At 33.3% G+C, this 11,922-nt stretch overlaps 2 protein-coding genes across 2 annotated transcripts; both read right to left on the reverse strand.

Annotated features, from left to right (window-relative positions):
- Window positions 1-1,070: 1,070 nt before the first annotated feature.
- LOC124929376 (MND1-interacting protein 1-like) lies at window positions 1,071-4,656 on the reverse strand. The gene is made up of 3 exons (XM_047469723.1): window positions 4,561-4,656; window positions 2,818-4,476; window positions 1,071-1,804 (listed from the first exon to the last, which is right to left on the reverse strand). Exons 2-3 carry the CDS (start codon window positions 4,438-4,440, stop codon window positions 1,274-1,276), a joined length of 2,154 nt encoding a protein of 717 aa, XP_047325679.1. The 5' UTR covers window positions 4,441-4,476; window positions 4,561-4,656; the 3' UTR covers window positions 1,071-1,273.
- Window positions 4,657-9,052: 4,396 nt separating this feature from the next.
- LOC124931848 lies at window positions 9,053-11,614 on the reverse strand. Its single transcript, XM_047472422.1, has 2 exons — window positions 11,279-11,614; window positions 9,053-9,505 (listed from the first exon to the last, which is right to left on the reverse strand). The coding sequence occupies exons 1-2, from the start codon at window positions 11,507-11,509 to the stop codon at window positions 9,272-9,274; spliced, it is 465 nt and encodes a 154-aa protein (XP_047328378.1). The 5' UTR covers window positions 11,510-11,614; the 3' UTR covers window positions 9,053-9,271.
- Between the last annotated feature and the right edge of the window lie 308 nt (window positions 11,615-11,922).

Raw genomic sequence — 11,922 nt, forward strand, 5'->3', positions numbered from 1 at the left:
AATTCACAGTCTTCTGTTCATTTCTCCCAAGGTAGAAAGATTGAATGCTCTATATGAACCCTTCTTTGATTGCTCTCTAGGTAAAACGATTGAATGCTGTAGAATTTCTTGATCATTTTCATGGCAATAGGAGCCAAATTGGCTGCTCTTAAGCAAACTAATCTCTTTGATAGACAGAGATTTCAACAAATTTGTCAAAAAAAGGTAAGAATTTGAGAGACAGGTAAAGAACTTTCATTGTTATCCCATCTAATGATGTACTTTCCAAAGAATGTCTTATGGTTGGGTATTTGCAGTTGAAGTTTGAAACTTGCTCTTATCATATGCCATACAACAGATAAGTTCAACCACGGTAAGATATAAATCCAATTGGTTTTAAGAATCTATTGTGAACATTTTAACGTGGATTATGATTGTCAAATTTAACAATTATAATCCTCATTAAAATGTTCAATGGCTTCTTTAATCCAATTGGATTTTTTCTTACAATGATTGAACTTATCTATTGCATGACATTAGCACATTTCAAACTTTATCCGCAAATAATAATTTCTTCTGTTAGAGAAGAAGATTTAAAGTTTCACAATGTGTCCTTTCAATGTGACATCCTTCAAACTAAGCTTATTTTACACATAAGTTCACATTTTATGTATAAAATAAGTTCAATTTTAAGGATGACACACATTTAAAGGGCACATTGGTGAAAACTGCGGATCCAAAATCCTTCTGTTGTGGGTTTTAAAACCAAACAATAATTTCTTAATTTTTAGATTTGTCACAGAAGAAGAACAAGCCCCCACTTACTTCAACTTAAAACGTTTTTCAATTTAAAGCGTTTTTAGTAAAGTTTGAAACCAAACATGTTTGACCGAAACACAATTAATCTTTATATTTTTTTTTTCAGGTTTAAACATTATTAAGGAAGGGCTCTCCAGAAAAAAAAAAACTCTAGAATATTTTTGGTAAGCAATTAATATTCTAGATCTCTTCTACATAAATTTTGAAGTTATCTAACCATGACTTAAAAACACCAAACATGCATAACTAATAATTGTCAAAACCAAGGAAGATAAAAATAAAATAAAAAATCCTTTCAAGTCTTACCATCATCCATAAACAGTATTAATATCCAATTGTACCAAAAAAGTTTATTATTTTCCAATCTTTTTAACACAGTTGTATTTGTAATAAAAAACATTCACTTTTTTTTTTTCAAAAAAACCAAAAAAAGAAGTTTTGAGATGGAGTATGTAAAATGAAATTTCAAATTCACTTACGAAGATGTTCCATAAACCCGAATCCTCTGTTCAATCGGAGCCCTGCAGCAAGGACAAGTAGTTTTCCCCTTCTTCTTCCCATGATCATCGTTGCATCTCGAACAAAGAACCTGATGAGCACATGGAAGAAAGACAACCGAAACTTCCTCTTTAGTACAGATCAAGCATTTCCTGTCAATTGCTACTACTTCTTCATCCAGGTCATTAAGCATCTTTGCAATTGATTCTTCTTGTGTCATCTTCTTTCCTCCTTCTCCTTTGTTTGATTTGATATTACTATTATTGTTCTGAAGATAAGTTGCTGCTGCTGCATTATTGTTGTTATTTGAAGATGCTTTCAGATTACACAATTCCTGTTCGAGCCTTTGGATATCGTCCTTGTGACGATGGAAGTCTATTTCGATCTTCAAACGCAATGATTCAAGCTTCCTTTTGTTACTTGCCTCTGTTTCTTCCTTAAGCCGCCTTTCTTCCTCAACTTTCACTTCTGCATACTCTTTAGCTTTCACTTCCTTCCTCAACCTCTCCTGTCAAGGATTAGTAATAGTTTCTTATTCAAACCTGGCTTAAATCGGTAAGTGTAAATGATAAATAGTCGGTCATGAAGACTCAAACCCATGGTAAGTGTAAATGATAAATAGTCGGTCATGAAGACTCGAACCCATGAGCTTGCGGGCATGAGTTCATTCGCTCTACCATAGAGCTAAAATGAGTTCTCAACATATAGCGATTTAACTCATTCAAAACTTAAAATTCAGTGGTCAACATTCTTCAACACCAAAATTGCAATCATTTCCCTTGGACACCAGCAAAGAAAAGAAAAACTATTTTTCAAATAATTGAAGGACAAAAGGCATCAAGTTAGAGGACACCAATTCGAGTAGTAATCAAGTAAGAATAAAGAAAGCAGAAACAAGATTCCAAGAAAGAAACACGTGATGAAAGGAAACGGAATACATACACAACCTGTGATGAGCTTTTGATAATCATATAATCTCAAGTGTCAACCAGAATAAGTTAAATAAAATCATAGAAAACAAAGCTATAGCTATTTTGCAAATCCAACTTGAGACCTCTTGCACCAAAAGTAAGAATCATACCAATAGACCAAATGTTCAATCTTAAAAATAAGGTAAAATAAAGACAATACATTTTTTAGGGGTGGCAGCAGGGCTTCTCCCTAGCCCCGGGACTTGCCCTGGGTGGCTGGCCTGAACACTTGGATACAAATATTTTGGATAAAAAAAAGTATATGGTTGACATTTTTCTTAAAAACAAATATTAGTTAAAGACAGATTCAAAAAGTTGTTTCTCATCAGGATTCGGATACATAAACAAACTTATAATTGTTTCCAAATGAGGTAATTTCAAATCAGTCTTTCCTAATTAGTCTTTTGTGTGCATAACTTCATTGTGTAATACACATTCAAGAAAATACAGCAAAATCCTTCACCAAAATTCTTATAAAACAAGACAATACAGTTGAAAGTACAACCAACAGTCATTTCAATCAAAGCACCTGAGAGAGGGATTTACATACCTCAGCCTCCTTTTGAGCAGCCTCGATCTGAACCAACTGTTTCTGGGACTCGGATATCTTCTGCTTCTCAGCTGCAATTTCCTCCTGTAACTTAGTTTTCTGCTTTTCCCAGGCAGAAAGCTTCTTAAGAGACTTCTTCTCACGCTTTGCAACTTCCATAGATGCATTAACTGACTCAGACGCGCTTAACTTAGATGCTTCTATCTCTGCTCTAATTTCCGCATTCTCAACTTCAAGCCTTCGAACAGCAGCATTTGCTCGATCCACTTGACCACTTGCCTTTCTCAGAGCAGTCTCCATGTCGGAGAAACGCTTCATCGTAGTGTCATCAAGTGGTAGCTTCCCTTTCTTCATTCGTAGGATGTCTTCCCTTTCCATTCTTAACATTTTCAGTTCTGTAAGATCATTGCTCAGCTTTCTTGCAGCCTGCATAGCTTTCTGTTGAGCCCACTCCTTCCTCTCCTTCACCTGTTTCTCAAGATCCTTAATCTGACTAATCAAATTTAATATCACTTCATCCTTTTGATCTTCTGACACACTATCGGTACCCTCGTCGAGATTAAGTTCACGAAACTTACTCAATACTGCTGTTACAACATCCTGGCTACTTGAAACTTGATGCTCCTCCTCCTTTTTATGGACATTCAGGGTTCCAGGGTTGTCCATAGCTGCTAGAGTGCTTGGGGAAACCTGTGACTGTCTCGAATTAGCCCTAAAACCAGCAGCAAACAATGCAACATTCCTTTTCAACAAGGATTTCATTGAAGGCGTTAGGTTATATCTCTTTGGACATTCAATCTCTTTCTGCATAGTCCCCCCTTCTGATGCATAAGAAGAGCTATATCCATTAGAAGGAAACTCAGAAGTACCACCATTTCCAAATCCCCATCCTCCATGAAACCTACATAAATCTGGGGAAAACTCAGCAGGGCCGGTACTCATACCCACTGTATTATTGCTGGGAGCAGGATTGCTGGGTCCATTGTTGGCAGATGTTGGAATACCAGGAAAATCCATAGCACTAGCTCGTGCCAAATGAAGGTTACTCTCTAGAAGACACCACATTGCATCCCCTTTACTCAGATTAGGCTTAACTCTTTGCAAAAAGCAAACTAATGCAGCAAGAGAGTACTCCTCCAACTGCCTTAAATCAGTAAAATAAGGTGAACTATCATCAGAAACCATGGACATACTTCCATTTAAATAGCTTAATGAGTTATGAAGAATATTAGTCAAAACATCACTTTGTCCATAGCTATGTCCTCTCATCAAAATAGCCTTTAGAGCAACACTCTCATCATAACCCAACCCAATAAGCTTCGACAAAGCTTCTTTATATAAAAACTTTAAATTTGTCAACAAGATTTCCTCCAACTGTCCTTCAGAAAAATATTCCCAGCCAGTTTCATCCACTAAATCAAAATTTGTACTTACATCTGTATCCTCAACCGATCCATCAGCAGCAAATTGATAATTAACTGATCCGATACCCGATTCCAAACTGGCGGAAGGAACCGATGGTTTGTTGTCGGCGTTGTTGTTGTTGTTTCCGACATCCGTTCTGATCAATGATCGAGTTTTCCGATTGGCTCGGATATGCTTTTCTCCAACTGTGCAGCCCATTGAATATAGAGAAGAAGGGGGTGGAAATGGAGAACCCTAAGAAAATGATTGCGTTGACATCTATGAATGGATTTCTCGAAATGAAAACAGATAAATGAGATTGGTGGAAGAGAAACTTACAGATGAATTCAAGATCGATAATTGATGATCATCGAGATGCACACTGGACAAGGCGAAGAAGCAAGAGCAAAACAGAGAGAGATAGATAGATAGAGAGAGGAAGAACAACTGAGGGCATGTGCATGGCCCCCCGTTCTTTTATATTCTTCCCCTACTTGTTTTTTGCGGACCCCATTTTTATTTTGGGCCTATTGGACTTAGCCCACGTTTAACTCATACGAGTGATACGGTTATTCATTGGTTTGGTTTTCGGGTTATTTAAATTCTTCGATTTTTATTTTTTTTCAGCCAATTTGAAAGTCAAAACGACTCCAATTCAATTTTTTTTTTTACTTTTATTGTCAAATAATTCGAATTTAAAATTCAATTTATTCGAATACAATGAATTCGTATTCGGTCGAATATTTGGTTCAGAGTTATGACTAGTACATCTAAGAATCTTAATTGGCTAATTGAAAATAGCTCCAAGACTATCATCACGGTCAAAACGAGCTCTTTCATTTCGTTATGAATTAAATCAAATTTCCCCAAACAGGATTTGACCCTAAGCGACAATCGATTTTTGAACACCTTACCTAAAAGTGGTTTTACAAAAAGAATAAAACTTAAAGCATAGTAAGAATGACTCAAATTTGGTTGGTACTAAGTAATTGTTTTGTTTGTTGATGGAGTTAATTTATTCATATGATTTTAAAACAAAAAATATATTTAAGTTAATAATTATGATTATGAGGATACGAATATTTATATATATATATATATATATATATATATATATATATATATATATATATATATATATATATATATATATATATATATTTTTGTTAAATTGGTTGATGTGATTTTAGAAGAAGAAAAAGAAAATATTTAAGTTAACTGTGATTATGGAGATGTAAATATTGTGTATTACATAGAGAAATTTATATATTTAAAGGACACTGAGTGTGATAAAGTCAAAGACTGACAACATTCAACATGTTGACAAAACAATATGTTGAGTGCAAGAAAAATTGCACATAATCCAAGATGAAGAGATAATTCAACATTCCCCCTTAAATTGAGTAATAGATATTGAGATTACACAACTTACCACATATTTCCTCGAATCGACTTAGGAAGAGTTTTGATGGAAACGTTAGCCATTTAATAGAAAAAACATTGGGTAGTTATGATAGTGGAGAGGATGTTGTCGAGGGGATGAGATGGTGATGACAGCGAGTGACGGTTTGAATCGTCGGAGTGTCGCTGGTGTTAGAGTATAATATAATATATTTGTAAGATATTATTACAATATTATAAATTTTGATAATATCAATATTATATTATTTAGATACCTTACATGTCAATTATAATATCTATATAATAGACATAATCAATGTAACCATAAATAACAATTCAATACAATATTTCTCTTTTTAGTTTAACATTATATCAGAGTCTTGTTATCGTTCTTAAGTTAATCAAATGATAGTCTTTCGCTGCCTCCATCAATGGTTACCTTAACCATTGATGGAGGGCTATAATAATTTATAATTAATATTATTTTTTGTCGGTGGTCTTAATCAACTTATCTGGGGTTTTGGATTTAATTTGAGTGAATTTGTTTACGTTTAGTTGGATTGGGAATTTTGGTAGCTTGGTGGAAATGAGTTTGGTTGTTTTGTTCTTAAGTGAGGAGGGTAACTTGGATGGATCGGAGGTTGATTTGGTTGAATTAGCTGGTTTAGAAGAATGTTGGTTTTATTATTAGTCTTGGAGGAGAGAAAATCAAAAGTGAGTTTTTGAAGCTTGGTTTGATTGGTCTTTGTTTGATTGGTTTTTGTTTAGTTGTTTTGTTGAGTATAGGGAGTTGAATTTGGTTTGGTGTTTCCCTATGTTTGTGAAACTTGGTTTGATTGGTTTTGGTTTTGGTTGTTGTTGAGAATAGTGAGTTGAATTTGGTTTGGGTTTTCCCTAAGTTTGTAAATTTTTGTTTGATTGGTTAAGGTTTGGTTTTGGTTGTTGTGGGTTGTTGATTTCAATTTGGTTTTTGAAGGAATTTGTGAAACTTGGTTTGATTGATTTTGGTTTGGTTGTTAATTTTGGTTGGTCTGAATCGAAGAAGAGCTGTTTTTTGGCGAATGATCAATGAATTGGGCAGAAGAGAGAAGAGAATGAAGAGAAAAAGATTAAGATTGATGCGTAACTTTTTATTGTTCGCGATTTCGTTTTTTAACTGTTAAACTCTCAATGTTTATTATTATTACATTGTGATTTTAAGTGAGGATGTTAGAGTATAATATAATATATTTGTAAGATATTATTAAAATATTATAAATTGTGATAATATCAATATTATATTATTTAGTTTCCTTACATGTCAATTATAATATCTATATAATAGACATAATCAATGTAACCATAAATAACAATTCAATACAATATTTCTCTTTTTAATTTAACATTATATCAGAGTCTTGTTATCGTTCTTAAGTTAATCAAATGATAGTCTTTCGCTGCCTCCATCAATGGTTACCTTAGCCATTGATGGAGGGATATAATAATTTATAATTAATATTATTTTTTGTCGGTGGTCTTAATCAACTTATTTGGGATTTGGGATTTCATTTGAGTGAATTTGTTTACGTTTAGTTGGATTGGAAATTTTGGTAGCTTGGTGGAAATGAGTTTGGTTGTTTTGTTCTTAAGTGAGGAGGGTAACTTGGATGGACCGGAGGTTGATTTGGTTGAATTAGCTAGTTTAGAAGAATGTTGGTTTTATTATTAGTCCTTGAGGAGAGAAAATCAAAAGTGAGTTTTTGAAGCTTGGTTTGATTGGTCTTTGTTTGATTGGTTTTGGTTTAGTTGTTTTGTTGAGTATAGGGAGTTGAATTTGGTTTGGTGTTTCCTTGTGTTTGTGAAACTTGGTTTGATTGGTTTTGGTTTTGGTTGTTGTTGAGAATAGTGAGTTGAATTAAGTTTGGGTTTTCCCTAGGTTTGTAAATTTTGGTTTGATTGGTTAAGGTTTGGTTTTGGTTGTTGTGGGTTGTTGATTTCAGTTTGGTTTTTGGAGGAGTTTGTGAAACTTGGTTTGATTGATTTTGGTTTGGTTGTTAATTTTGGTTGGTCTGAATCGAAGAAGAGCTGTTTTTTTTTGGCGAATGATCAATGAATTGGGCAGAAGAGAGAAGAGAATGAAGAGAAAAAAATTAAGAATGATGCGTAACTTCTTATTGTTCGCGTTTTTATTTTTAACTGTTAAACTCTCAATATTTATTTTTATTGCATTGTGAGTTTGAGTGAGGATGTTAGAGTATAATATAATATATTTGTAAGATATTATTACAATATTATAAATTGTGATAATATCAATATTATATTATTTAGTTTCCTTACATGTCAATTATAATGTCTATATAATAGAAATAATCTATGTAACCATAAATAACAATTCAATACAATATTTTTTTTCTTTAGTTTAACAATTTAATGTTGATGACAACGAGTGACGTTTGAATTGACGGAGTGTCGCTGAATGTTGATGATAGTGAGTAATGCTTGAATCGCCGAAGTGTCGCTGGATGTTGATGACAACGAGTGACGTTTGAATCGTCGGAGTGTCGCTAGATTGATTTTTTTGTAGGCAGACTATACCATGTAGTTGGACGGTGATAATGTTTGGACAGATTAAGTCCGGAAAAAATTTGTCGAGACATAAAGATGGACAGATCGGTCGAGATATAAAGTACAGTTTTTGAAATGACAAAAACTACCAAGAAAGAGCTCAAGAACGTTATGGAATTTGTGATAAATGATTTCGAAAATATGAGATAATAGAATTATTTGAGTTCTCCTCCAATAACTATTTCCACAATTGGAGGAGGCTAACGGAAAATTATGAACATGTTTCTTCAAGATGGAAAAACCTACTCTGATACTATATAGAAATTTAAGAAAGGGAAAATATTATTTAAATCATGAATTGAAGTTTACATGAAAAATTCAGATATTTAAAAGACATTGAGTGTAATAATAGGTAAGACCGGATATCATGTAGAAATATGAAGAGATGAAAAATATTATTTTGATAGTTAGATAAAGTTACACGAGAAATTCATATATTTAAAGGTCGTGTGATAAAAGGTAAAAATTGAGAACATATTTAAAAAATATACATAATTTAGGATAATTTATAATTAATATTTAAAAATTTTTTAATAATTAAGTTTTTAAAAACAAATTTTAATAATAATTTTTGACAATAGAATCAAACCACACTAATAATGATTTTTTTTTTTTTTCTGACAGAAACCACATATGATGATTTACCCGCACTTCAATTAAAATGTGAGAATCAAACTCTAACATTTGTCTATCAAGACCCGATTTTTAAGTTATATAGTAGGTTAGTCTCATCATTAAGGTAATCTAGTACAAAGAATTATAAACATTTAATATTCTAGCAAAAACAAATGTGACTAATATTGATAAGGACAAAAATATGATATATCTTGAAAAAAATAGAAATAATACTCATCCAATTAGTATCTATTCCAGCATTTTACATGAGAAAAGCATATTCCATCATTTTCAAACAGTATAGATTTGGAATCTCACAAATATGCTAACCGAATAAACGTGCATTACTTTAACTAACATGGGAGCCAATTGAGATGAACTTTAACACTCTTTCGCTACCCATTAATCGGGTTTTACTATTTATTGCCCTTTACACCCATTGCAATCTTCCTTGAAATTCTACATTATGTCGGATTTTCCCATCTAAGGACATAGCTTGGTTTTTTACCTTTGCATGTCTAGCAACATGCTTCACTTGAAACCTCGGCATTGGCAGTTGTTGTTGCAACTGTTGCTGGTCTCGAACTACCATTTCTTCGATGAATTCATCTGCAACATCGCCATCTTCATCTATCTTGAGTTGTTTGGCATACCATTTTAATCCCTGGAAATATTTTTTTTCTTTTTAATAAATCTATCTAAAACAGAAAACAAATAAGTGAAGCTCAATAATAAAGAAGAGAACCAAATAATCTTTCAGATGAAATTGTAACAAAATAAGTAGACCACAAGCATAAGCATGCAATGTCTCTTGAACTATGGAAAGCTTGATTATTAGTCTTCCTGAAAGAGAAAATCTGGTGAAAGTTACGATTTCTTTGAAGAAGAGAAGCCATCTCCAAGAAAATATGGCTAATCTTCCAATTTTTTGAACTCGATAATACATGGAAGCTAATTTGGCCAACTTGTTTCTTGATTTAGTATCATCATTAAGGAAAATCAAAGTGCAAGGTTCTAGACAATAGCAAATAGACATCGATAACTAAATCTTATGGCCATTATCTTTTTCAATTGAAATGAAGAATACTGTGTAGTCTTGTTCTATGCCTAAGGTATCGTGTATAACAACGTCACTAAGCCTCTTATCTAACAGGGATTGTGCAAATACTTAATGATCACACACAAGAATAAATGAAGAAACTTGTACATTAATAAATAGTCTTCAAGGGAAAATCATTGACCTATTTAACATCTCCAGAAAAATGCAACAATGCAAAAGAAGGAATAAGACTAATCAAGCCAAAATAAAAGGCTGCAGGAAAACAGCAACTTGCCACTTTAATTGTGAGGTTTGAATTTTTGTGGAAAACTTACCTAAATCGTAAATGTTTGCCAATAAATGATATCTGCAGCCCTTATCTTTTTAAAGAATGAGAATCTTTTCATTGATCCACAGTAACCGAACCAATACAAGAACAAGCAGGCATAATTAATCGTAACATACAAGACCTAAAGCAGAACAACGTCAAAATCATTACTCCGGATTGAGGTCGGACATGGTCCTTATCTAGATTATAGACCGAGAGCATTAGAATGTATGAATCCTAGGCCAAGAGTACCACAACAAATCATGTCATATGATCTTGTTTATCAGATTCTATTGCTAGGTGTGATCTTCACACTTACCATCCTATCTATGAATTTCCTTCTTTAAAAAAAGAAGAAGTTAATCCATGTGAACCAATTCCAACCAAGTGTTCTTGAAGATGGTGGGGGCATGCTAATAATACATGGTGACTTTGTTTGGAAGGTATGATATCTACCTAAAGTTATGTTAGATAAGTAAAAAAAGAAATTGAATCATTAGACTAATTCATATGTTCAATGAAAGCTGATGTCCACAATAACGTGGGTTCGAGTCTTCATTACCATTTTCAGAAAAATTAATTCATAGGTTCAAATAACACTGAACTTTTCAGAGAACTGAACTTTGTTTGAGGAATTCTCTTCCTCTTTCCATCATTCTTATGCAAAACTAAGCTAGGCAGCGAAAGATTCTACAATAATGAAGTTGCTAGTAGAAATCTGAAGCTAAATCAAGTCTAATGAAGTTTCCATCATAGTAAAACTTGCACAAATTCAGAAAGATCATTCATACATCTTCAACCTGTCTTAGTATCCACATAGGAACAGTATTACTGCCGAGGTTCTAGAAATCCAAACCATACAGAAAGTTCCAAACATGGTTGAATCTTCTTTTTTAAGAGAGTAAGACAATTTCAGTTAATCTACTTATTCATCACAACCCCAAGAAGATCTATTGTTCATTCAATTCAAAGACCGCAGTAATACTGATCGATTATCACACCCATAACATCAATGAAGAAGTAACTAACGAATCAGATATGAGACAATCAAAGAGATAAAGTAATCCAACCTGAACACCGCCGTCGCCAACATTGCAGGGGACTAAAACAGGGCCTATTTGAGGTCGATCGACGGGAACCTGAACGGGAACGCTAAACCCCCTACGAGGAAGATTGGTTTGAACTCTATTGTTGAAATCTGTATGATCAGCGGCATTATTGTGGTTCACTTCCTTGGCGTCGTCGTGGGATTCGTCCTTTGGAAACCCTAAGAATCCAGCGATCTTACGGAGAAATCTCATGGCAGTTCAATCTTGGCGCAAGTCTACGATAGTCAATCCTACAGGTAGAAGATGAAGAAGGGAAAGAGGGGGAGAGAGAAGTGTGTGATTTATATTTACTGTTATACCTGCAAAGATGATAACTTTTCATCTTCTTTCTTTTTTATTCATTTTTATTAGAAAGATTTTGGGAATTATAATTGAATATTTTTTTACTTTATTGAGCAAACAAATAATATAATATTTACAAACATTAAAGGAAGTTTGGATGAAATTTAGATTATGGTTATTTATATATATAATGATGCTTAATTTTTAAAGTGTCCGGATTGTCGGGTCGAGAGTTGTGGTTAATTTGGATACTTGGGTCGGATTCTGGGTTGACCCGTTTTTAAATTTAAAACGGTTAAAAATAAAATTAAAAATACTAGAGG

The sequence above is a fragment of the Impatiens glandulifera genome, chromosome 3 (assembly GCF_907164915.1).
Source record: "Impatiens glandulifera chromosome 3, dImpGla2.1, whole genome shotgun sequence".
Taxonomy (NCBI): domain Eukaryota; kingdom Viridiplantae; phylum Streptophyta; class Magnoliopsida; order Ericales; family Balsaminaceae; genus Impatiens; species Impatiens glandulifera.